A 27,582-nucleotide genomic window follows, 5' to 3' on the forward strand; every position below is an offset into this window, starting at 1 on the left:
AAAAAAAAAGAAAGAAAGAAAAAAAAGAGCATAAACTAGACCCAAAAAATGTTCACTTTCAAATCAGCCTAAAGCTAAAATCTTTCTAACCATTGATACCAGTTGAACTGCTTTCTCTGCCAGGGGCCAGGAGCAGATCCTCCAAACAAGTCTAAAGGAATGTGTGCAAAAGCAAAGTGTGAAGGGTGTGTACAGGGCAGTGCTTCTCCCCACAGACCTAGCTGCTGGCTGTTAGGGACTTCCGAAACCCAAGTGTAACAGCCCTTCCCGGACCTGTCTCCTGTGAATTCGTTCAGCTTCTCTTTGAACATATTTCTACCTTTGGCTTTCCCAGGATCCTGCGGCAATTTAATTACACATTGTGTGAAGAAACACTTCCTTTTGCTAAATTTAAATCTGTAGGCCTCTCAGGCTTACAGCTGGCTGCCTTCCTCCCCGCAGCTCTTGCCTTCTGAGAATTACCTAGTCGGGATGTCATCAGACTCTCATGGCCTTCCTCAGCTATCTGCTTTCTAAACCAAGAAAAGGCTTTCCTCCCATGGAAGCCATACCATTTCTCCACTTATCCTTGTCCTCCCTTCTGAATTTTTTTCTGGCATATCAGTCTATAGCAAAATGCTTTGCTCTGCTTGTCAAAGGATAAATACTGCCAAGCTGAAGAGTTCTGCTTGCTCCATATTTTTCAGCTTGCTGGTGCATGTCGTGCAAAATTGCAGTGCTGTAACCATATTTTTGTATCACTTAACAAGCACGTGTCAAAGGAGCTACAAGTAGCTCCTGCATTCAATCTTTTTGTTTTCTAGCCCACTGTATTAAAAACAAAACCAAACAAAACGCAATCTATTATTAAAATTTTTCAGGGTCTGGTTTGGCTGTGAAATACTTCGAATTTTTTTCTGCAAAGCAATTAGTTGTTTTTTGTTTTTTGTTTTTTTTTGAATTGGAGAACCATTCCTGACTCCAGTACTGCTTTGCCCCAGTCCTCCCAAAGTCCCACAACAGCTACCATTAATCTCCTCTACCAGCAGGAGCTGATACAGCTCTCCTTGAGTTCTGCAGCATGGCTCTTTAGGTATTTGGTTGTATTGGTACCTGAAATATTCCTTCCATCTGCTCCTTCCCCAGCTGCAAACTGAAGACACTGTAAGTTGCTCTTATCTGATCAGTTGTTGCTTTTCAGTGGAAGATGGAATAGAAATTAAGGGAAGTGAAATGGTGCTTGGCATCCAGCTCCATTGTCACTGTGATTTTCATTGCTGCTCAAGGCCAAACTGTTGAGGACAAAGCAGCCAAAATGTCACAGGGAAGCAGGTCCTAACACTGGTTTCAGGAATAAATATGAGACTGTGAACAAGTTAGGACTGAAGTACCAGCTGCCTGAGTGTGATGGCATCTTAAATTATTAAGGAATCTCTATTTAATTAAAAGCTATGTTAATTCTGAAGGCTAAATCGACAAGAATGGATAGCAATAGGACAAGGCGGAATGGTTTTAAACTGAGACAGATGTGGTTTAGGTTAGATATTAGGAGGAAGTTTTTCACTCAGAGGGTGGCGATACACCGGAACAGGTTGCCCAAGGAGGCTGTGGATGCCCCATCCCTGGAGGCATTCAAGGACAGGCTGGATGTGGCTCTGGGCAGCCTGGTCTGGTGATTAGTTACTCTGCACATAGCAGGGGGGTTGTAACTAGATGATCATTGTGTTCCTTTTCAACCCAGGCCATTCTGTGATAAACATTACTGATTTCAGTAGCATCTACATTAATTACTTTATAATTTCACCTCCTTCCATCTTCTTCTATCATGGGGCAAAACAAGTATCTGCCTCACTTGTATTTTTCCTATGTTCTCAGCACATGGGTTTCTAGAGCTACCTTATCTGTATATTCACCTGAAAATTTCTTAATCACTCCCTTCATAATTTACTGCTATCATATTTGCTCTCACTTACCATCCCCTACAGCGCATTAGGTGTCTCCTACTGCTCATAGATCTCTCTGCGTGTTCTGTATCTTCCTCTCCACCTCAGATTCCATGGACTGCAAAATTTGGAGTCTTGCTTACTTAAAGCTAAAAAAGACTAACACCGAAACCTCCTTTTTCCCCATGCTTATATCTTCTCCCTTCCTGGCTTTCCTACATTCTCACAGGGTTTGCTCCCTCCTCTCAGATACTCCAGACATATGGAAGCAATGCAAGATGGAAGGAAGCTATCTATACTGTAGCAGCCATCATGATGAGAGTAACACAGGCAGAACATTAACTTCCGTGTAAAAGAGACTGTTGTGAGACCAAGGGTTGAATGTATAAAACAACATGTCTTAATGCTGGGAATGAGTGCTAAAGGTGTGAGTGCTGGCAGTGGTACTTGGAGAAGCAGGAAATTAGTAGGTACATCGTTATGATGAGCAGTTACAAGGAAGCAATATGAAATACTTGGCTGGGCTTGAAATACTTATCTTCTTCATGGGTGCAAGGTGTAATACTACAGAGATAGCGAACTCATTGATATTAGTTTCTTATCAATCTCACGTACATGATTTTTAAAACATGACTACTGAGTTCAAGTGTGCAACTTTAATAGAGTGTGAGTTATAAAAGTTGAAAGACCTTGGGCAGCTTGATCTGGTAGATGGCAACCATGGCATGGGGTTGGAACTGGATGACCTAAAGGTCCCTTCCATCCCATTCTATGATTCTATGATCAGTCATTACTTAAAACTGGACCTCTTTAACCTTTCGTGAACTGATGACCTGAAATTCTGGACACCAATGCTATTAGATGCCACATGGGCTGGCTTCTTTAAACCACACTATCATTGGTGCTTCCCTCATTAAGAGGCAGAGAGATGTCTGTTGGCTCACAATACGAAACAAAGTTTATGGCCATCATTTCCAGAAAGAAAAACAGAGTGTAGCAATGAAAGCCATGACTGCCAGTCTTAGGAGGAGAAGCAGAATCTTAAGAGATCCTTTCTTACCTAACTTTTCTCATGCCACCTAGCAAAAGCTTTCTAAACATTTTGTGTTTGTGCTCTTCAAAGCTTTCGCAGGTTTACACGATCTAATAGTGTAACAACAGCTGTGCAAGCAGACCTGGATTTCCATGAGAACTTTGAAATAATCGACCCACAAGAGGACAGTTTGTGTTCCGGACAAATATCGAGACAATTTTCACGAGATGCAAGCACCTCTACCGTTAGCATACAAGGGTCAGGAAACCATTACCATGCATGTGCAGTGGATGATGACTTTGAGACAGATTTTGACCCGTCTATTTTACCTCCTCCTGACCCCTGGATTGACTCTATCACTGAAGATCCCCTGGAAGCTGTTCAAAGGTCAGTGTGCCCACGAGATGGCCACTGGTTTCTGAAGCTACTGCAGGCGGAGAGAGACCGTATGGAGGGCTGGTGCCAACAGATGGAGAGAGAAGAACGGGAAAACAACTTACCTGAGGACAGTAAGTAACTGACTACAATAATATTGCAACCTGGAAAAAAATTGTTTAATACAGGTCAAACTGACTCCTATTAATTCATTATTGTGCCCTTTCTTATCTACCTAATGAAGCTATGGTCATAATTCTCAAAAGGACTAGGTGTATGTATGCAGTAATACTTATTAAATTTGACAGTGCAAATGCTTGACACTTCTGAAACTCAATAGATATTTTGGGATTGCAGTTAGGAGATTGTGGTTAGGGATCTTGCAGTATGAAGATTTCTTAACTCTTCTTATTTATTTGAAATGAAAGGAAAAAGGAAATGAATTAATAATAGAAAAAACTCTACTCTCAAAATTATTAGAAATGGATAAACTGTTTCTGTTGGAACTTTTCATTCAGCCCAGTGTAAGAAATGACCGTAGAGAGATTTGATCAGTTACACAGTACTGTAAGTAACTGGAAATTGACTAATAATGGAAAATATTAGATAGCCTTAGCATTTACATTAGCATGTTCATTCAGGTTTTCTATTTCTACAAAATTTCTATTATATAATTGATTAGCTATTTTCTCTGGGGGAAAATATGGAAGGATTAACCTTCAAAGCGTATCCAGAATCCCCAAGTTTTGGAGTATTTGAATCTCATTTTTAATTTATATCATCAACACATTCAAAATGTCATTGAGCATGTATCAGAATACAAAGGTTTCAATTTGTTAGTACACAAGAAATAAAGCAAAAAAAAAAAAAGGTATAGATTGAAAATGATGCGTGAGCACATCATAAATAGGTAATATCAAACATTTGTGAGTCTAAGTCAGAAAAACCCGCTTGCTTTATGTTTGCTGCAACAACCAGCGTGAAAAATGATATGTATTTGATTTGTCCACCAAAGCAGCTACTCACCTTAAAGAAAGGATGTGTGAATTTTATGGAGCTGGTACATGCAGAATGCGTACATCTGCATGCAGAATTTTCTCTCTCTGATATATGATAGTTTGGAAGGCTCTTCTTTTAGATACTGGTGGGAGAAGCCAGTTGTGGGGGAGACAGGTGAAGCCGGGCTGGCTGTCCCCAGCACTCTTTGTAGCATACGTGGCATGTCCTATGGGTTATTTGTAGTGTGTATCATGTGGGTTGTTTCGCCTTTGGATTTTTCAAGCCAGCTCTTCTTGTGAAAGAAGGAGGAGAGGGGTCATCAATGCTCTGATGCTGCTGGCCACTCAGGCACGGGGCAGCTGCCTCCAGCAGGGGCTTAAGATGTCCTGCTCTACCTGGTGCCAAGGGAAAGCATACGGTAGGGCTACACTGCTCACTCAAACAAACAAAAACTCGCTTGTTCCAAAGCCAGCCCCAAATTATGGCATTTTATACACCTACAAACTTTGAAGAGAGGGAGAAAACGGAAGTATGTGGTTTGCTTTTGCTGAAAAAAGTGCAAGCAGAGCAAGGAGTGCATCCTTTGTTCCAACCTGACATCGGCAGCGCGTGTTTGGCCAGATAACTGAGTAATGAGAGCATGCGATGAGTGAGGCTCCCTGGACACGGCGGCAGCTGACTCCCCCAGCACTGCCCATAAAGCAACTCCGTTGCCCACAGACAATGCAGCCCTTGTGCAAAACAGCTGTCAGGGACCAGCCCACTGCAGCCTGCCAGGAGTGGGTGTGCTGCAGGGGGTCGCGGGCGCTATTGGGCTGGGAGGGAAGCCAGCAATGGGCCCAGTGCTCCAAGCCCAAAACGAAGAGTGCTGCTGTGTATGGGAACAAGTGCTGGGGTAGTGGCTGCCCAGTGAAATGCCTATATAGAAAGGAAGATGGCTCCCCTTGTGCCATGAATTATTTATTGGCTGGTATGCTCTGGTCTTATCTGAAATCATTTTCTGATAAAACTGTAGCATGCATAACAGGCAGATGAATTGCACTCACACTTCAGGCTGGCGTACCCGATAAGGCTTCTCCATATTTTATTGGTATGGGGATGTTAGCTACCAGCTCTACTGCTCACCTTAAAATAAATTGATAATAAAAATGCTATTTGACATCTGAGGCTACACATGCTGTAAGAACAGACTGAAGCTTAGGATCAGCCCCATGGCTCACTCTGCCTTTTGCTGGATTATTGCTGCTGTGTTTGACTCGTGGGTGTTTGTAAGAGCTACAGGACTGCACTCTGCAGTGTCAGATGCTTCCCATCTGGGCTGTAATGTAACTCCTGCTCTGAGACATCCATTGAAAGCTGACGATGGGGCCTGGTGCTCCACGAATCTGTGCAGCATGGCGATAGTTGTGAGGCAAATCAGGCCAATGATTCACCAGTTAAAATGGGAAATCAAGGCTCTGACCAGATGTGTTGCTAGCTGCCTTATGTGTGCAGGTTGTTCTCCTCTGGGCTGGTCTGACAACAAAGACTGACCTCAAATCTGTTAAAGCCTCCAAACCTGTGTCTCTGCAGATTCAGCCAGTATTAGCAAGTGAAGCTGTTTGGGTGCTCTCTGCCAACCTGCAGACCCTGGCTGTGCACCTTTGTCCCCATCCACTCCCATCTTCATTTCCTGGAAGGGCCTTACCTACACGAGTGCTTTTCCAAGGAAAAGTATCTCTGAGCTGGCAGCCATGCTGGCTGGTGGAGAAAAAAAAGAGAAATCCACAAACAGTGAAAGAATTTAGGGAAAAAGATGTGAAGCGTGCTAGTAAAAGCCAAGTCAGAGAACACATGGAAATTTCTGTACTCCCAGTGAATAGCATTTACTCATGCAGACTGCCCTATTAATTTAAATGAGATCACTGCTTTAGGTAAATATGGTTCTAAGCAAAGCCTGCCTGCTCCGAAGTTTGTTCCGTGGCTATTTTCTCCTTAATAGCTGAGCTTAGGACCTGAGCAATAGCTTTAACTTTGAATTTCCTGGCTTTTGTCATGCTTGGCGTTATTTAAATGTAGATCTGTCAGGATGAATAGGCTAAAACACTGGCCCATCCTTGCTTGGGAATGGGTTGTGACAGCTCTATGGCAGGATTGCTTCATATGCACAGTGCGCAGCTGACATCTGCAAGGCAAATGTCACCCCAGGTGCCTGCCACTCTGCTTCTGTTTCTGCCCCTGGGTCCTGGGACAGGGCTGGGCGCCTTGCTCCTTGCTACCTGCCGACCAGCTGCTGGCTCATCTGGACCCTTTGCTACCCACCAGCCCACTGCTGGCACATCTAGACTCTTTGCAGCCTGCCAGCCAGGTGCTGGCACATCTTGGTTCCTTGATACTTGCCAGCCAGTTGTTGGCACATCTGGGCTGCTTGCTGTCTGCCAACCAAGTGTAGGCACATCTCAGCTCCTTGCTGCCTACTGGCCAAGTGTTGGCACATTGGGTCATCATAAAGCTGCGGCCCAAAGCTCTTCCTTTTGTCACTCTGGTATGCGTTGGCAAAGCTGAAATGCTACCAGTTGGTGTGCTAAGACCCAGTCATGCATCTGTCCCTCAAAACTCCCCTGCATTATCTGTTATGACTTATCACATCACGTCAGTCTGATAGTTTTATCTTGTTTTCTTGCGTTTTGTCACCCTCATTACATGCGATCTCTTCTCAGGGTGAGGAGGGTGACAGTATCACCACTTATTTGCTTATGGTTGAAGTGATTTTACTGTCATCTCATTTCTTTTCCCACAAAAAGCTGTACGATCCCCAAATGGGTCCTATCCCATTTTTGGAACTACGAGAAGTAATCACATGTTGCTTGAACAGCACGTAGTCCAAGCTTATACTTCATTACGCTTTCAAAGAGCAACAGGCGAGGGACTGAGAGACACCAGGAAATTCCCTGGCATGTATCTATCCCAGAATCACCTTCTGAGACCCCCTGATCTGGAATAACAATGGTGAGGAGACTGAATTGTGTTAAAATAGCTATATCAAAGTAACAAAGCTGTTCTTACAGAACAGATATATCTTCCTATTTCTTAAAAGTTGCTACAGAAGATAACTGGATTTACATGGAAGGGAAGTCAAGGGAAAAAAAAAAGAAAAAGCAAACAGACAGGCAAACAAAAACACTGCAGTACACACTTCTTCCCCCCGGGGATGGGGTGACAACAAAGCATATGATGGATGTTAATAACATTGCTTAATGCATTACTGGAAGGCATTCAGATCCGACAGTGCTGAGTGTGCTGTATAACCCTGTATAGAATAGAAAGCAGGCATGAATAACATTATATAGGTGTTTATCTCTGTTATGATTGCATCTTAATGGGTTGATATGCTTTGTTGTTATTTGGTTTCTTATATTTTGTTTGCACCGCATTAGCTGAAAACATCAATTCGAATGTTTATATGTTTCTGTCTTGTACCCCTTGCTTTCTCTGGTTCTTTTCTAATACATATTATCTATCTTTGCAATTCCATTTATTTTTTTCAGGATATGGCTTTAATTATTTTCTGCAAAGAAAGTGTCAGGGCTGTTCTGACTCTTTGTTACTTTGCTACAGTTTAGTCTTTCTCTTTGGCGCTGGAGGCTTTGACTGAGTAAAAGAAACAGGAAAACTGAAAGCAACACCAGTTTGGAAGCAGAGCTAAGGCTTTGATAAGGCTTTGCACCTTGTGGAGGGACTCCTTCCTTTCAGTCTTTTGCATGCTTTGTCTTTTTTTTTTTTCCTTAACACCCGTGACCGAGTTGGTTGTTGACTGGTTGCACATTAACGAACTGCTTGCACTGGAGGGGCGAGAAATCAGTGACACTTGACTAGATACAGCCGCCGCCACAGCAGAAATGGCAACAATAGGGAACAGCATCAGCATGCATCCCACAGTCAGCTGGGATGATGGGTTTTCGGCAAACAGCCAGTCGCTAGGCAGCCAAGGACAAGGGCTTCCTTCTCCCTCTGCTGAGATCTCTGAATATTAAGCTCTTCTTCCCCTAGAGAAAGGAGCCAGCAAGGTATGTTTATATCCACTGCTGCTCAGGACGTGACCGCCGCTCGGTTAACACAGGCATCCAGGAACAGCCCATCTCATCTGCTTTCTCCTCCCAAGAAGCCCAGAGACCATTTTTTCTCTCCTGCTCAAGTCCTGGGAAGCATCAGAGTGGCGGAGCTCCAGATGAGGCAGCTGTTCCCAAATATACTCAGTGGGAAGAGTTTTCATAACAATGGAAACCACATGAAAGCTGGCAGAGAAGCTCCTCCCACTATTGAAGAGCCCTTTCAGTTGAGTGGTTTGCATATTGGGTTGCATAAATGACTAGACACACCAAGGGGTCCATTTTCAGCACTGTGCGCATAGAATTAGACACGCAAGCCTTGCTAACAATAATGAGAGTTGTGTGCAAAACTCCCTGCGCAATATGCTGAAAATATTCTGCTCAGTGGATCTTCCAGCTCACGGCAATTTCCTGGCAGCTCAGAGCAGAGTTCTGGGAACAAAATGAAAGTCTGGTCTCTGTGTGTGTTCACAGAGCCCTGTCCTTTAGTCCTCTAAAAGATGTGAAAGGAATCTCTCCCCCTTTTTTTTCTTTCCTTTGTATGTCTAGAGTGGAAATGAACTCTGCACCCCACTTTTTCTTAAGGATGGAGCTTTAAGGCTATTGATGCACTACTGTGCATCTGGTTTGGGTTGGAGGTGGGTGTTGATGCCAGCTTGCCCAGCATGTGATGCGCAAGTGAATCCCTTGGAGATGCCTTTCTCTTAGCAAGCATTGCATGGCCGCTTTCTGATCACACTCTGCAAACAAGTGCTGCAGCTGCTTGTAGGACTGCGAGACTCCTAACATATTGTTGGAAGGGTTAGGTCAAAGTAGGTCAAAGTTGCCTCTTCCCCCCCCCAAACTTTTTTTTTCCTTTTCTTTTTTTCTTTTTGGTAAGTCAAAACATTTAGCAGTACTTTCCCAGTGGAGCTCTGCCAACTTTGCATTTGGTTTTGCACACAAGTGACTGCTCAAGGAACAGTGCAGAGCTGAGGAGCAGTATATATCTTCCATTTATGCCAACAATTCACCTTCCCTGAGCAGTCCACTTCATTTCTCTCTTTCCTGCCCTTCCCTCACCACTGCAAAATTGTCTTGGAGAAGCTGCTCTGGTTACGTGATGCCTGGGATAGTGGATAATGCAAATGTCGATGAGTAGTACTGATGGTGAAAATTGTTGTTCATGGTTTTCACTAATGAGGTGGTAATTATTTTTTGATTACGTGGTGTTAATTTTTAAATCAATCTTTAAACAAAGAGTTAAGGGATAATAAGTTGTTTCAGTTGGGAGGGAAACACCTGCCTTCAGTACAGAGCAGCCCTGGACGGTGCTGTTCTGCATTTAAAGTCAGAAGCCACTTCCAATACTGCTCATGAAAAACAAAACAAAACAAAAACAAACAAACAAACAAAAAAAAAAAACAGAGGGTCTGGATGAGATTCATGAGTGTGCTCTACAATCCCCAATCCTTTTTTGGGAATTCAGCTGAGCAGCCCTCAGTTAAACCTGAAAACACAGTATCACTTGCTGCATGAGATGGTAGAGATGCTCACAGCTACAGTGATTTGTCTGGCCATGTACTTACTGTCAGCTTTGGAGAACTGTGTGCCATTGTGCAGAAAGCTGGGTTTTTGTTCACAACCTGTGTCCAGTGTTGATGTTGATCAGAGGTATAATTTTTTTTTGAGTGCTTTCCACACAGGGTTCAAACGATGGTGATTATTTGTATCTGTCCTGTCATGAAAGTGCTCTGTGTTAGTTAGGATTTGCTTCATTTCAGAACAAGAAGCAGCTGTAGCAACAGATTAACATTTAACCAACGTGTGCTGTCCTGAGAAACTTTGCAGCCTGCCTTGGCCTGATGCAGATCTGTCCTCAAGTTCTTCAGCTTCCCCATAACCTGCATTGGAAAACCAACACTGCCTCCTGTGTGGCTTTACCTCTCATTTTGTAGGCTTTTGGTTGCTTGCAGCAAGGAGAGCATTATGACTTACACTTCTTTTTCTCTTAGTTCTAGGAAAAATCCGAACTGCAGTGGGCAGTGCCCAGCTCCTAATGGCCCAGAAATTTTACCAGTTCAGAGAACTTTGTGAAGAAAACCTGGTACGTAACTTTTCTGATAAATACTGTTGCATTTCTCTTATTAACTGAAGATCTATGAACAGTCTTACCTAAAGTAGACCATTGTCTGACCAGCAACTTTTGCCAGTAGAGGCCTTGTTATGAACTTGGGAGTAAGTCTATCAGAATTGGTGACATTGACGGGAGTTTTGCTAATAGTTAAAGATCCTGAAAATAAAGAAAGGGGAAAAACTCTCGGTGAGATATCACTGAAGTTCTGTCTATCCTTTCATATCTGAGCTCACTTTGTATGGGCACAGAGACAGGTGGGTTTCTTCTCAGAGTATTCCAAGGTAGACCAGAGGTCTCATGAGTGGGGCTTTCCCACACAATACCAATGCCACCTCTATTCAGCAAGACAGAAATCGCAGGAAATCAGATCCTGAATGCTGGTGCCGTGTGTTTCAATGCCTGAACAGCAAAAGAGAGAAAAGTAGTTCTACAAGTTGTAGAAGGGCAAAGAGGCAAAGAGACAATATGTTATAATCATGATAACTGTATATAATTTGTGTATGCCACTACTATTACTATCAATATTTACTATTTTTATACTGTTAGTAGTGGCAGCATCAAAATGATATTCATTACAATAAATAGAAATATATTATGTGTCTAAAACAGTATTCTCTAAAATGGTAATGCTAACAAAAAGAAGTCAGACCTTTAAGTTAACAATCCATCCTTGCATATTACATAGATTTAATTCCCAATTTTGACCCAAATTCCTAGAAGCCCAAAAAGCACAGTGTTATATTCTGTCATCACAGAGCAAGGAAGGCACACCCTGGGACACTCACCATAGTGACCACCTTCTACTCCACCTAATACACTCCTAAAAATCCAGACCCCATACCAAAATCTGCCTGCAGTAGGCAAGTGCAACAGAAATCATTTCTGTCTGAATGAGCCTTCCAGTTCTTAATAGAAAAATTGAAAAAGCTATCAGGTCATGCAACGTTGTAAATAAAATCCTACAACTGATGTCGAGCACTAAAAAAATTAGGAATGCATGTATAATCTCTGTTCTCCTTATGAATCTGAAATTAAATGCCTTATTGTTTTCTACAGTTGCTGCTTTTGTGGGATAATCATTCAATCAAAATCAATGTTGAGGTGAAAAACACACATAGTTGGAAATGTCCTACAAAAGGCAACTGACCGTTGGGTTTGTTGTTCCTGAGGTGAGGGAGAAGTCTTAAGCACAGAGTAACATTTGAGTCATATAAAACAACACGCAGGGCCTAATAATAATTTATTTTTGCATTTATACAATTCATGTATGCTCACGCAAAACTTCCAGAGCTAAGCCACATCAAAGGTACATAGGGCAGAAGAGGACTTCTGGCCATGCTGCTCTAGGGATGCTGATGGTCCCAGTGTGTTCTTCTGAGGATACTCTGAGGTTGGATGATCCTTGTGGGTCTATTCCAGCTTGGAATATTCTATGATTCTATGATGAAGTGAATTGAGTTTGCACATGCCAAGCATCCTAACTGCACTGAGTTTTACTGAGTGATCACCTTGCACATGCAGGACAAACCTACATGCTGAGGTCCGTGAGTTTGAAAGTGAGGATAAGCTGCATCTGCTTGAAAACCCTCGGTCTGATGTAATGCTCCTGATATATTTGATAGGTACCCAGCTGTCCAGCTTCTCTATGGTCCTGTGAGTCAGCTTGGGTCAGCACATCTCTCTTTCCAAAAACATGCCTGAAAAAACAGGATTACTGTAAGCTTTTCACCCTGCAGACTTGCTAAAAAAAAAAAAAAAAAAAGCAAAAAAAAAAAAAAAAAACACCACAAAACTGGCCTGAAGTGTCTGACAGGTAACTTTACCTGAAATTGTGTATTTCTCTAGCTCTAAGATTCAGAGTATGGAATAAATGTTCATTTACTTGTTTGTCACTGTCTGCACACACAGCAACTATACACTTGCACAGGTATCAGTCATCCTACCAGCATAAATATTGCAAGGAAGCCTATCTTGTTAAAGTGAAGAGGAGGCTGGCAATTAAATTCAGTGTGTTCAGGTTGCCACCTTTGAACCCACTGGTGGTGCCTGGGACTCGTCGGGGGCACAGTGTCTGGTGCTGCCCTATCCCCTTGCCAGAGGTCTCTGTTGTTTCTCTCTTTGTGTCTCCCTGATGGTTTGGATCTGCTGAAACTGCTTTGCTAGCAAGATTTGCAATCATTTGCACAAATGCTTTACATTAAGAGATACTAAAGCCAAACTGTTGTTTTTTTTTTTCCTTCTTCTGTTGTACAGAATCCTAATGCACATCCGCGGCCAACCTCCCAGGATTTAGCAGGGTTTTGGGATATGCTGCAGTTATCCATAGAAAATATTAGTATGAAATTTGATGAACTTCATCAGTTAAAGGCCAATAATTGGAAACAGATGGATCCTCATGACAAGAAGGTAGAACATTGTAGATTTTGTATGCTTCATTTAAAACCCTGCACAAACACTGGACAAATTAAATAGGCCTCTGTGTTACAGCGTTGACGTTAAAAATGTGAAATGAAGCTCATATCAAATTAATTTCATTGTAATAACAATGTTTACATAATAATCATCTGGGATATTATCTGTAATATGTTTCAGGCATATTTTTAAACCAAATCTGTCTTTGTGAATCGGATAATGGGAATGTAGTACTTTGTTAAGTTTTACATTTAATCATATTAGACGATCAATCGTTGGAAGCAACTGCCTTATATATTGATTCTTAAAATTAAATAAATCACATTTACGGTTCACATTATTGCATATAGCAAGAGTTCTAGGTTGTGTTACTGAAAAAAAAAGAGGGAAGCACTGTAACCATCGCTGACTTGATAACCGTATTACAAACAGAGCGATATCAAAAATATGCCTTCCAAAATATCACATGAAAGAACTCCTACATCTTTTTTGTTGTTGTTGTTGTTCATTTGTTGTTCCTCTTTTGTTGTTTTTTTGTTTTGTTTTGTGGGGTTTTTTTGTTTGTTTGTTTTGTAATGGGGTGATTTCATAAATGGGTCCACTTTGCTGGTAGCGCTGTTTACCCAAGAGAGCATAAAAATCATCTCAAGTGTTGGGCTTCTTAAAAAATGTAGTAATCTTGTGTCACCATGAAAAACTACCACATCTCCAAGTGTGAGTCACCTTTTCACTCTCATTTGGCTCCATTGCCTTATTTTTCTCCTCACTATCTACATCAAGACAAACAGCACTGGAGTAAGCCAAAATACACAAATGTTTCAGCCAATACTTTAAAGTCAGTCCCATTCCTAGAGGAACCATGGGTTCCATGCCCTGTCATGCTCCTATAGTATGTAATATGATGACTGAATCTCCTTTAGACTGACTGTGACCAGTCTGATACCAGTGAGTAGAGCAAGCAGGTAGGAACACCAGAAGGAGGGGACAAAACCTACTTTGGCTCTGCTAGGTGTCCAGGCTCCCCATACTCACTGTCAGCTCATTTCTGATGACCAAAGTGGCATTTTCTTTTGGGCAGATAATAACAATATTGAATCCAATTAATCTTGCAGCAGGAAGTTTGCAAAGGTAATGCTGGTAGCATCCATACCTCCTCCGGTCAAGACTAAATACTAGTTCATTCCTGACTTAGGAGTGCCGTACTCACACCATTTGTGCACACCTAGTGTTTTGTAAAGGGATGTGTGGGAATGTGTTTTCCTAGGCCAAGGTACTGAAGGCAAGTCATTTTCTTATCTTTTTTTTTTCTTTTCAGTATCTGTCATAAAAGGAAGTTAAAATTGTCAAACATGCATGCACAGAAATGCCGATATATGGTCTTTCATTAGTTTATGTAGTCAAGCGGGAAGGCCAAGTGTTTTTAATTGCACAGGAAGAAATGAGAGCTTTTCTTACAAAAACGTGCTTTTTGTTCGCTTCTGAAAAATATTTCAAGGAGTTTCTAACAAAAAGAATATAACGGGTTAAAGGAAGTTGTGTTGAATAAATGGACCTATGGTAAGCAGGTAGAGATTTTGCTTTTTAAATAATTTGACTGTATCCCTGGTTCAATTAGCATTTGTCTGTGATTTTAAATGAAAGAGATCATCTCCTTTCTTAAATAGTTTAAAAAAAAAAAGAAGAAAGAACTTTCTGTGGAATTGATATTTGCAGTTGCCTTTGGCCTTTGCCACTGGTCCCTTTTAAAGCAGCACAGATTAATCCTTGGATGGAGAGAAAGAGCAAAGTATGAATAAGTGTAACTAAGCACCTTTATCTTTTGAGCCGTGGACGCTGTTGTGATCAGCATAAGAGAAAACGCAAGGGCAGAATGGGACCTTTGTAGTGTGATAAAATCCCTCCGCTCAGAGGCTGTGTTCACAGTTGGAAGGGGATGTAACTTAAAAGACAATCTAATTAACTTGACAAAGTCTTTGTGGCTGCCTGAAATTCAGACCTGAATACACTTTTCTTTTCCAGGAGAGATCCTGCTCTGATTTTTTTTTTTTTTTTGTATGCACGCACCAGGCTGTACATAATAGTCCTCCTTGTCACTTGCGTAGCTGGAGCTAGCCGCCACTGTGATGATTAATGCATGTTCTCTTCATGGCTTTTAATTTTTTCCTACTGGTTTTTCAAGCTAGAGCTGACTATAGAGTGGCATGTCTATTTAGCGGGAGGCTGGGGTTTATGTGTTTGCACAATCAGACTCAAAGAGGGGGATGTGGGGGCAAGTTACTAAGCTATACGAAATATGTGCCTGACTATATGTTTCATGTTTTGGATGGTTATTGTTCCGATGCACCAGCTGCAGGCAGCTAGTGGTTGGGATGCCGAGCCCAGTGCATCTCAGCGCTGCCACAGGCCCACCTTGTGCCACACGCGTGCCGTTTTTAAGGGCCGAGGTGACGCACACGTCCCGGCCCCGTCCAAGGATGGCCCTCAGCCAAGGTTGTTACCAGCCACAGGAGCCAGGCTGCCGGGGCCACGCTGCCGAGAGTGGGATTTATTCCTCAGCCGCGTGAAGCAGTGCCAGTGGTACGAGGCCGCGCCTGAGATGCTCTCCTCTCTAGCTCAGTTTCTAGCCAGTTGACTGAAGACTAAAGGGCAGATAGGAGCTAACAGATCATAGGTAAAATGTGTGTTCTAACTACTGACGCGTCCTAGTTTTTCCCGCCTTTCCCTGAGAAGCTCTATAATGCCATTAACCTTCTGCTTTGATCAGGAGAGAAGGGTCCCTCCTCCAGTGCCAAAGAAGCCATCGAAAGGTCAGGTGCCGCTCATCCGGGAACGCTCTCTGGAGAGCTCGCAGCGTCAGGAGGCCCGCAAGCGGCTGATGGCTGCCAAGCGCGCGGCGTCCGTCCGGCAGAACTCAGCCACCGAAAGCGCCGAGAGCATTGAGATATACATCCCCGAAGCCCAGACCAGGCTATGAAGGGATCCGACCAGGAGGACTCTCTCTGGCAAGACAAGTCTCCTGTACAATCTGCCCCTCTAGGCTCCTGCTCCAGGTCACCGCCACCAAGTATTTGTACCTCCTCCTCCCTCTGCCCCCCCCCTCTCCCCACTCTCTGTACACAGTCCCGGTGACCCCGATGAATCCCACCACCGTGCCGTAGTTGTCGGTTCTCCGAGAGATTTCCTCTAACCACCCTTGCTTCCTGAAGGTTTGCCCATGTCACCATGATGCTTTGTCACATGTACTGATGCTGCCACCTCGCCTCATGTAAACGAGTACAATCCTTTTTCTGTTTGAAGTGAATAAACGCGGCGCTCGGATCCCCATGCATACGCGCACCTGTACAGTAGGCTCCATTTAACCCACCCACGACCTTTAGTTGATCTAAAGCTAGCCTGTTACCTAGTGTACAGCAATATCCAACCACAGGGGATTTTGGAAATTTCAGTCACGCAGGGTGATCCTTTTGGACTCTGCCGTCTTCCTCATAAAAGATGAAAGGAGCTATGACTCGGATTCCCCTTTTGTTATTACTTTTTTTTTTTTTTTTAAAGCAGATGGCGCACTTTATTCTAAACCTCCAAATCACACCTTCTCACCTGATTTTAAGGAGTCACCAAGGGGGGAGCAGTTGGGGTGGGAGCGGGGAGGAGGGTAAAAACACAGACCTGGGGGTGAGAAATGAAAGCGTATCCCGCAGGTGGGAGGGTGAGGGATAGAAAGATCCCAAGGAAAGATGCCTGCACACTCACAGCTGCACAAACTGCCTCATTTTTATTTCATCAATCACTACTTAAACATTTCAATCAGCAGAAGATTGTAAATTCGATCTTCCAGGGAAATAATCTATTTTGAAAGGCAATAAAAGAGTGAAAAGGAAGGAAATAAGAAGCAAGGACAGTTGAAGATAATATAAAAGAAGGGTTTTCTTGTCCAAGTATTAAGAATTTTTAAAATTGTACTGTATTGTCAATTCCTCTTGTATTGTATTGTATGGATTATATTGGTTAAAAAAAAAAAAAAAAAAAAAAAAAAAAAGCTTGGTTTCATTGATGTCTTACTCTTGGTGGGACAATCCGATCTCACACATGCACACAGCCACACACCAACACCTGTCAGCCAGTTGTACACGGAGCCTGCCGTGCTCTTCTAGGCGAGGCATTGCATTATCCACAGCCAGTTTATGCTACCGTGCAGACTGCTCCTCACCAGGCGGTCCTTATCTAGGTGTAAGGTTCTAAAACAGTCTCCTCCTGATAGTATAAAGTACCCATCCGACCAAGAATAATGAAGTATTTTTCACAAGTTATGGGATCGATATGAACTTAATTTTGTTCCACAACAAGCCTTCCTTCCCCTGCTTCTGCCATTGTTTCTCAGTCATAAAGAAGTATGCATCCCAAGTAGCCCATTAATACCGGGGGTAAATCATAGACAATAGGGCTGGAGAGGAGCGAGGCTCTCAGCCTGGCCTCCTCCAGCCCAGGCAGGGGCTGCTCCTCCTGCATACTGGCGGTCAGGCGCTGGGCTCACCACCCCAGGAAGGCCTTGTGCTGGCAGCAGGAAAGCCAGGCAAGCTGCACACAGCACATTGGGCACACATGTGGGTGGGTGGCTGGGTGCGACGCGTGCCTCCCTGGTTTCTACTGGTAACAGAGGGTTTGGCCAGTGCAACTGCGCCCAGGGTCCAGGGGCAAAGTTCTCATGACCCTGCACCATCTTTGCCTCCATGAGGGCAGCCACGAAGGAAGGTGGTGGCCCTCCACTCCCACTGGGGATAGACCTAGGGACAGCTGCCCTGGTGGTGCAACACGGTATGCACGGTGGCCCCAGACCGGTGCGGGCTGCCTGTGCCCTTCACTGTAACAGCTGGGCTGGCCTGACCAGGTCTCACCATAAGGCTGGCATCATTCTGCCACTTGTGCTTCAGAGCACTGAAAATTGTCATCGACAAGAAAAGCTCTTGCTAAAAGTATTAATCGCGGTCATGCCAGACAGCTTCTTTTCCTACGACATCATAGCCAGGTGCTAATTTAATTTTACTGAAGAAAATAAGAGAGGTAATAGGTTGTGGCACCAGGTATTTTCACGAAAGCATACTAAAACCACTAGAGAATTTGCTACCTCTCAAAGCCATTGATATCTGAGCTATGTCTTTATAAACAGGGCACAACTACTTACTGCTGTGGTTTACAAGATAAGGGCTAATAATTTAATATATAAAAGACTTTTAACTAGAGTAATCGGAAATCCAGAGTAACCCTAGAGTGCTTTGTGTTATAGGAGCTTGGAAAGGCTTGACCCTCTCAGCACCCAAATTCCTGTGTGTTTGCTAGTTTTGAAACACTCCATCTGACTTTTAGCAGTAATGAAAGATCACCGTGTTTGCAGTATGTAATAGTGCCAACTGCCACTTTGAGCATATCGTCACGTTAAGTATTAATTTTTTGGAACTCATTTGTACCGAGGTATACAAAGCTGTATTCAGGTGAGAGTCTGCGTTCACAGCTGTGTCTCAGATTATTTAGTTTTGTGAGTGTTTTATGAAAGATGAGTTAAGATTTTGGTTGACGAGTGGCTACAGAAATTTCTATCTAGCAAATGCCCCCCCTTACAAAGCAGAGAAGGGAAGACTGGCTAGTCTTGTATATGATGAATTATTGTATTTGTATATCACAGAATATTTTCATATATATTTTAAATGAGTCTATTCTTAGGTGAATGCCTCTTAGCACATTTGGCTCCAGGGAGAGAATTATAACATTTGCTTTGTTTTTTAGCAAAGTTTTAAGAATATGGCCAAGACCAGTAAATATAGAAGATAATACTTCTGCCCCTAGAATGCCACTAGTTAACCACTTGACTCATTTACTGACATGAATACACAACTAGTATATTTGCTGTATCATCTGTTTTAGTACAATCTGTAACTACTTGTTTCAGTCTGACCTGCCCAGTGTGTATTCAGAATTCCTATGTGTTGTTTCACTTTGGTACTAAGGTCTTTCTTTCTTTCTTTCCTTCCTTCCTTCCTTCCTTTCTTTTCTTCTTCCTTCCTTCCTTCCTTCCTTCCCTCCTTCCTTCCTTCTTTTCTTCCTTCCCTCCTTCCTTCTTTCTTTCTTTCTTTCTTTCTTTCTTTCTTTCTTTCTTTCTTTCTTTCTTTCTTTCTTTCTTTCTTTCTTTCCTTCTTTCTTTCTTACTTTCTTTTTTTTTTCTTTTTTGGCCTGGGGAAAATTTTAGAAAAGGTTGTTTTTGTCTCCTGCTTCAGAAGTTAAAAAAAAAAAACAGAAAAAGAAAAAGAAAAAAAAAATAGTATTTATTATATTTTTTGCAGATGTTTCCATGAAATTCTCATAATCTTTTTTTGTAAAGAAAGATGAAGAAATGGATTAAAGATTTTTAATATTTGAAAAGGTAAATAGAAATAATTTATTTGTAATATAGTTCAGTTTATTTATTTGTGTTCCCTTAATGCTTTTATGTGCACTATCACTTTAATTTGAACAGAATCTTTGTGAAGTTTTTGGGGCTTTTCATTTTGATTTTGTTTTTTGGTTTTGTTTTTTTTTTTAAGGAAAAAGGTCAAATGCGTATTTTAAGTAATCGGGATGTAAATTGATGGCCTACCTGCATTCCCAAATGTTATTTTGAAAATGTTTCTAATATGAAACAAACGGCAAAAAAAAATTGAAAGCCTTTAGACATAGGAGAGTGGTTTTATGGCGTAACGATTTGGATTTCCATAGGATTATCTACCTAGATGGGTGTGTGGACAGGAAAATGTAAATAGATGAATGTTTCCCATAATGTAAAAAGAGCAAATTAATAAAATAATTAATGCACTGCTTGTAAGAGCTGTGGGTTTTCAATGCAAATTCACTCTTCCAGAACTGCCAGGATGCTTCACTTGATGTGGTCCAGGATAAAAGCATGACCAGCAGTGTGTTTCTCTTAAACAACCATTGCTTGAGACTGATTCCACAGAGCCTCCCACTTGCAGAACTTCTCACTGGCACAAAACCTTCTGTGATACCTTCCTGGATCCCCAGGAGAACCCTCACAGGCACTTCTACATGGAGCCAGACCCCACAGAAGTGTCAGGGGTCGGGCTGGTGGCATCACTAAGCATTTCATTTCAGCACACACTATCCCATGTGCTTCTTTCCAAGATAACGCTGAGCAGGGCCCAGTAGTGGTAGCTTCCCTTTGCCATGGCCCTGCCTGCAGGCAGGGTTTCTTCCAGTCTGGGAAATCACGACAGTCATCAAATCTTGAACTGGGATTTTTTAATCTGGAGAAGACGTAGGGATGTAGAGACCTTGTCACTCTGTACAACAGCTTAAAAGGAGGTTATGGCAAGTTAGGGATCAACCTCTGCTCCCAGGTAACAGCAATGGATGAGAATGAATGGCCTCAAGTTATACCAGGGGAGGTTCAGGTTGGATGTTAGGAGAAATTTCTTCTCAGAAAGAGTGGTGAGGGAGTGGAACAGGCTGCCCAGGGAAGTGGTGGAGTCACTGTCCCTGGAGGTGTTCAAGAGCCGTGTGGATGTGGCACTGAGGGACATGGGTTAGTGTGCAATTTTGGTGGTAAATGGATAGTTGGACACAATGATCTTAGAGGTATTTTCCAACCTTAATGATTCTACGATTCTATGACTGTATTCTAATTTTTGGATGATGTTGTTCGTATAACAGATTTAATACATTTCAATTTATAAGCCCAACAGTTTACACGAACAGCACACCAGAGTTGTACCATGTACCATTTACCTACTATTACACCCTTAGCACAGAGAAATCAGGAAGGTTTATGTTCTAGAGGCAGGGAAACTTAGTTTGACAGCCACCAAGACCTAACAGTGGGATTTCCCTTCCTTTGCTGGAACTTATGTCCTCCCTGGTCACTCATAAAGTGACAAACCAGAGATGGCCAAAAAATGCTTATTTAAAGACCTTTCTGCAGTGGCTGATATCTTCCTGCAGTGAGAACATATCAGATTGTAAAACAGCAAATATGCTTCAAACTGTTACCTCAGCAGAAGAATGATAAAGTCTGAGCCGTGGCTCACAGCCCATTCATGCTGCTTAAGGTAAACTTGATTCTTATCTATATTCAGCGTTCCCTTCCAGCTCAATGTTCCCTCCGAATCATGAGCCTTCCTCAAGAGCATGGCTTGTTATCAGTTTGCTTGCCAAAGTCTGTTCTCTCCTGCTTTGGCTACTTATTTTTGCAGTATGCAATAGGCAAAAAATACATTTTAACCATCTCTTTGAAGCATGCTTACCCATCAAATTCGCTGGGAGTCTGTGTTGACTTGGAGCCAGTTCTTTTTGATTGCAATTCATAATACAAATGTTGGTCTCTCTTTGGCATTTGTCATTGTAGTCTTTGGTGTATACTTCAGCTAGGGCTTTGGAGTGGCAGTCAGTAGGGGAGGTTCTCCCTCAGTCCATTGGAAAAGTTCTCCTTCAGTCCATCAAGGAAGTTATCATCCAGTCCACTCAGGACACTATCCTTTGTTCCACTGGTGAGGTTCTCCTTCCCTCTTGTGCATCCCATGAAGACACAGCCAGGTCTTTTTTGCAGCCCAAGATGCTTGCACTGAGGAAGTCTGGCATCAACACTCAAATTTAAAGACTGTTTGTCCCCTTTCCCTTTAGTCTGATACTGTATCAATGGCCAAAAATTTTCTGTCCCACCACACCAAGCTCATTCAAACCTTTATCCACCCTTCCCTGTGCTGTCTGCGGGATGGGGGTTTTCCAGTTCTTCATGCCATGCTCTGGTCTATTAGATGCATCTAAATGCCAGCTGCAAACATGATGTGAACAGGTTTGTCAGCCAGTGGCTGAGCTTTCCCACACTTAGGTGTGACTGGCATGCAGCACCCCTTTGGGTCATGTGAATGAAAATGGCAGCTCTTCTGTTTCTCTGTGAGTCACATGCCCAAACTGTAGCAAGACAAAAAGACAAGGAAAGGAGCAGTGCTTCCTGGTAATTGTTTTTCATGGTTCTCTTCACTGATCAGGTACAACATAATCAGAGAAATTTGGGCCAGAAAAGCTCTACATGGGCATTGTGTGACAACCATCCCTTCCAGATTGCTATCTCCCAAGCTGCAGCAGGTAAGTCATCACCTCATTGCTCCTGCTCCACCCAAGGGAAGGAAAAAAAAACACACAAAAGGAAAAAACATATATATATTAAAAGATAAACAAAAGCCGAGCTGTGGGATGCCTTCACTTTTGTTGGATAAGCCTTGGTGCAGAGCCCTCTGTCATACCCACTCTGTCCTATGGCAGCATGCCTGGATTTTGCTATTTTCCAGCCAAACAGAATGGAAGCAATTATAGATTTTGCCAGCTCTATTCAAAGCAGAGAAATGTTGGAGTTCTTCAGCACCGCTGGGGAATCCAGAGGTTGCTCGGTCCCAGAGCATCCCTGGGAAGCTGCTACTCTGTGATGTTTTATAGCTGCCAAAGCTTCATGAAACGGGCGAGTCTTTGTTCAGAGCTAAGGGGAAAAGCAGAGAAGGATGTTTCTGTCTGTCAGGTGTTTCATGGGGGTGAGATATCACAGAATCACACAGAATTGTAGGGTTTGGAAAGGACCTTTAGAGATCAAATCCTACCGCCTGCTAAAGCAGGATCCCTACAGTAGGTCACATAGGAAGGCGTGCAGACAAGTCTTGAATACCTTCAGAGAATGAGGTCCACAACTTCTCTGAACAGCCTGTTCCAGTGTGCCATCACTCTGACAGTAAAGATCTTTCAATGTTACTAGTGCAGACAGCTGCATGCTGAGGATCACAGCTGGGGTTGGAGGACAGAACGAGGGATCACAGATGTGAGCCACTAAAAGGCAACTCCTCCCCATGCAACTATTCTGCATCCCCGTGGGGATGCCAAGCCTACCAGCTATCCCTAGCTTTTAGCTGGATGGAAAGGACTATCAAAGACAAATCCTTAATACAGTGTGGCTTATTTTTCCTGTTGTATTGGTTATCAGTGCTCAAAATTGCCACTTGGAATTGCTTCACAAGTGCATATTCAGCTCTGGATTGATGTGGTCCTTGAACCAGAACTGTAATTATTCCTTCTTTTGTTGTGTAAAAAAGTGTGTAGCATTGAAATGCCAATGTATAGCAAACACTGAGCTGGGCTATGCTATTTGTCATCTCCTAGGGTGTCCATTTTTTCTTTTTTAAGGGAGCGGGGGAATAAGTGTTTGTGGTAATAACTTACTGTGGTCATTGTTTTGCTTGTCTTTGGAAGAAAACTTTCCTATCATCTGGAAAAAAACTTTCCTATCATCTGGAAAAAAACAAAAAACAACCAACCAACCAACCAAACAAAAAAACAATCCTGAGACTTCTTCAACTTGTAGATAGTTCTGGCAAAATCACGTCTTCTCTGTGAAGTTTACACAGTTGAATTTGCAGTGTTAGGAAAGAAAGGAGACTTCACCCTAGCATTAACTGTCAGTTGTGTAATTTGGCTGAGACATAAAGATCAGTTATTTCCATGGAAAAATGCCTGCTTGCCAATCTCCAAGTGACTCCAGAAGAGTGATGCCTGAGCACCTGAATTTTAAATCACAATCCTGCGTGAGAGGGTCCTAACGCTCATCACACAATAAATACTGTGATTTAAAAAGATATAATAACAAGTGATCTTTGTCAACAGTGTTGTATGCCTATACATACAACAAATAGCACCTTTGATAACTAGGTAGCATGGATCAATCCGAGCGGCTTTTTGCACAACCAACCTAATGCTTCAGCTGAGAGGGAGAGTTCCCTTCTGTTTACATATTTCCTGGCAATAGTATCATGACGACTGCAGTCTGGCTGAGGGAATGCACAGGGAACTGGGAAGCCAGCCACACTTTAGCAAATTGTGGTGTACTCCCTCACTTCTCACCCTTTGTTCAATTGACACGTGCTCATCTCTAAAGGGGAAAAAAGCTGCGTGTGTATTGCCATGCAGCATTTCACTGCAGTGATTGGCGTCCACCAGCATCTCCCAGGCAGCGCTGAGACTCGGTAAGAAGCAACCCATCCACTGTGCTTGTCCTCAGCAAGCTGGTGTGATGAAAATAAAACCAGGAAATTCAGCCAAAGCAAAGAAAACCTGTTGAACTATGCAAAGCTTGCCATTAGAACACAATCCATGCAGATTTTGTTTGTCAACAGTTGCATCAGCCAATACAGTAATAGTCTGAAATGATTTTTTACTGGAAACATTTTCATGTCAAGCAGAACATGTGAGCTTACCATTAACGGTATGAGAGTTTCCCAAGCACCAAGTGAGAGCGATGTGAGTGCAAGCACAACACAGCTACAGCACCCAGCTGCAGCAGCTGCAGCACAGGGGAGGTGCTGCCCATTCTGCAGTAGGGAGACATTGTGCCGGAGGAGCTGTGTGTTTTCTCCCTGCCTTGCACTTATCCTAATCCAGTCACCACTGGAGCAGGGTGAAGGAATCTGCTCACGCACCAGTAATTGCACCCACCTGGGAGAGAGGTTTGGCATTCAGATTATCCAGCTTTATTCGGATCTCTACAGACCTCAGTTCTCTCCCAGGTTTTTCAATAGGCAAGTTGAAATTCTGCTCCTCGGGAGTCAGCACATTAAGTTTGCATTGCTCTTTCAGCATTGTAACAGGGAGCAGCAGTTGGATCAGATTTTTCATTCTTCTCTCAAAAGGTCAAGGAAACATGAAACTGCAAAAGCCTAATTCTTCCCTGCACTGCATTTGTGTAAACCCAGAGGGCAACATGGCAATGGTAATTTTAATGCCTTTTTTTTTCTTTTTGCTTTTTCAATACAAAATCCTTTGCGGATCTGCTGACTGGTCACACAGCAATGTACTTACTCTTACTCTTCTCACATTACTCCTTCGAAGAAGCTGATTTGCTCAGAGAAGCTGTGATACCCTGAAGGCACTCAAGGCCAGGTTGGATGGCGCCCTGGGCTGCTGAGCTGCTGGGTGGCAGCCCTGTCCATGGCATGGGGTGGGACTGTGTGGGCTTTGAGGTCCCTTCTAGTCCAAACCATTCTGTGATTCCATGACTGTGATGAGTATTCACAGCACCCAAAGGGATTCCAACCACTGTAAAGCAAGCATGGCAAAGCAGAGGCTTGGCACAGCCTTAGCTGCACTGGTGCACTGGCTCCAATGCCACACAGACACTGCCTGCAATGCTGGTCACCCATGCGCATGGCTGTTGTAAAATGTGACTGTCACAAGAAGGCATTCAGTGAGATAAACATTCCTGTAGAGTGACCTCAAAGCCCTGTTGGAGATGCTGTATTGTGCAGGCTAAACATCACGCGAATGTTGATGTTTGCGTCTCACGGAGTTTACAGTCCAAGACAGAGCCCTGCACCAGAACTAACTGCTGTGGTCTGTTATAGATCTACTTGCTATGGTCTCATTGCTCATCTTTGAAAATGAGTCGTGTGTTTTAAAGCATCATAAACAAGCACATTTGTCCTTTTACCCAGACTTCACAAGGAGATGAGAAGGCAAAGTCTTCTCTCTAAAATTCCATCATCCTGACCAGAAACCAGTCTTATGATACAAAGCCCAAATCCAACACTTTACCTCAGCTGCAACACATGACAACACAACAGAGCCTTGCCGTGCTCCAGGCCCTTACCAGGTCATAGTGATTCAACAGGAGCAAGGCAGAACATCATTACTGTTCTTCCTCCAAGAGGGGCATGCTATCCTTTAAACTTAACCTAAGGCAGTCCATGAAGAGACGCAGTGATAACATGCAGACATGCATTGGCAGCTGGGGAGCAACCCATAGTGGGTAAACTAATAATACACACATACATGGTATGGGCAGGCAGTAGGGAAATGGCTTTTGGCCCAGCACCAAGCTTCAGAAAATGCTGCATGCTGGTGGTATTGGCTCTTGGGAAGAAGACAGCAGTTTTACAGCCATGAGGGTCAGGCCCTGCCTGGCTCAGCCATGTCCCCCAGCAGCCAGGCTGAGGCCCATGCAAGGAGTCACACTGCCCCAGGAGTGCAGCCAGGCCATGCTGTCACCTATCAGTCATGCACACACAGCTCCTTCCTAGTTCAAAGGCACAGTTGCAAAAGCCTTGTTTTTTGTCAGGCTGCTCCCAGGATTTATGGGCTGTCACCCATCTGGGCAAGCAGTGATGTTTACCTGCACCTGGTGTCAGCTGGGCTCAGTAACATGATTACAACACTCCCATTGCTGCCCTGTCCTATCTCCCCTCTCCATCTCCAGCAATAGAAATAGAAAATAAACAAATACAGACTCAAAACACTATCTGGATCCAAACCATCTGAGGTGTGCGCCAAAAAGAACCCCTTGTGATCCCTTTTTCCCCTGACACTACAGCGCTCAGTTCCATAAATGATTAGTTCTCCCCAAAACCCATAGTTCATTCGAGCAGCTCCTTCTTACAGCCCCATCACCACACACATACACAGCGGCAACTACAGAGGCTTCCTGCCCCAAGGCCTGGTTAATATTTCAGCCCCGGCCCACTACAGCCCGTACTTTGAGCCGCGGGCAGCACATTATTGGCGATCCTGGTACTTGCAGTCTGGCTTCCACCAGTCGGGTGCCTCCTCTCTGCTGACACGAGAGAACTCATGTCACATCGGAGCTCTTGATCTCCACCCACTTCAGTGCAAATCCAGTTATGACTGCCATCAGTGTGACTTTGATTTCAGGACTCTTTGCAGGTGAGCTGCAGGCTCTGAGCTCAGCCGACGGGACAAAGGTCTTGTTTTTCTTGTAGTGAAAAGGTTCAGGGCCAGGCTTCTGTTTTAAGTTTTCGATTATCCCGGTAAATCACGAGGAGTAGTAAAGTACATAGAACAGAGATTGCAGGCTGGTTAAGAATTATCGCGGAGGTGAAAAAAACAAAGAAAGCCAGCACAACAAACCTGCGCCTGGTTTCCATAGCGCTGCCCCACATTCTGCCGAGCACCGCTCTGCACCTGCACAGCACCTGCAGCTTACGGAAAGTCTTGGAGCCTACTCTGAAAGCAGGGTGGAGCCTTCCAGCATTGCTAGGCATGTCTGCCTAAGGAGTAACTGAGTGACAGACAGCTTACCCTGCTCTCCTGACAGCTTCCTGCAGGTCCCTTAGCATACAAAGTAAAGAGAATCAGGTGAGGTACCAAAGTCCAGTGTCACTTCATTCCCCTTCACAACAAAAATAATAAAGGCAAGGGAAAGTGTTTCCCATAGTCAGTGTAAAGGGCAGTTGTTGTGAACACGGCCATGGAAGGACTCCCACGCTGAACCCAAACTGCCTTCCAGAAGGGTTTGCAAATTTTTTTCCAAATCTAGGAATGAGGAAAAATCCCATTTTGCACAAAATTGAAGCCTTGCCTGACAGTCATGTGCTCTGCTCCGCATTCTGCATAAGCCAAGCTCCGTCGCAGCTCTGGCTCTGCTCAAGGTTCTCAAACACATTGTTTTGTCTCTTGCTGTCAGATTCACAGACCCACGTGCAGATTTCCGCAAGCTGGCAAAAGTCACGGGGACGTAGAGGCAAAATATGAACACTGGTCTCTGTGATGGTTTGGAGAACAGCAAATTATCTTCTCCCTGCCCTGCCAGCATCCCCTCCTTTGTGC

General features: G+C 43.4%; 1 protein-coding gene and 1 long non-coding RNA gene across 2 annotated transcripts in view; one reads left to right on the forward strand and one right to left on the reverse strand.

Annotated features, from left to right (window-relative positions):
• The window catches only part of DLGAP1 (DLG associated protein 1), a 233,548-nt gene extending 214,025 nt beyond the window's left edge, over positions 1-19,523 (forward strand). Inside the window, exons 8-11 of the mRNA XM_085220823.1 lie at positions 3,046-3,464; positions 10,412-10,503; positions 12,787-12,939; positions 15,710-19,523. Coding sequence (XP_085076949.1) covers positions 3,046-3,464; positions 10,412-10,503; positions 12,787-12,939; positions 15,710-15,919 — 874 coding nt within the window. The 3' untranslated portion in view covers positions 15,920-19,523. The remainder of the gene's footprint in view (positions 1-3,045; positions 3,465-10,411; positions 10,504-12,786; positions 12,940-15,709) is intronic.
• A 689-nt stretch (positions 19,524-20,212) lies between these two features.
• Positions 20,213-27,360, reverse strand: LOC146544690 (uncharacterized). The gene is made up of 2 exons (XR_014882437.1): positions 26,884-27,360; positions 20,213-26,758 (listed from the first exon to the last, which is right to left on the reverse strand). It is a non-coding gene; the product is annotated as an uncharacterized LOC146544690 (long non-coding RNA).
• Between the last annotated feature and the right edge of the window lie 222 nt (positions 27,361-27,582).

Source organism: Meleagris gallopavo, chromosome 3, assembly GCF_905368555.1.
Source record: "Meleagris gallopavo chromosome 3, MGAL_WU_HG_1.1, whole genome shotgun sequence".
Classification (NCBI taxonomy): Eukaryota; Metazoa; Chordata; class Aves; order Galliformes; family Phasianidae; genus Meleagris; species Meleagris gallopavo.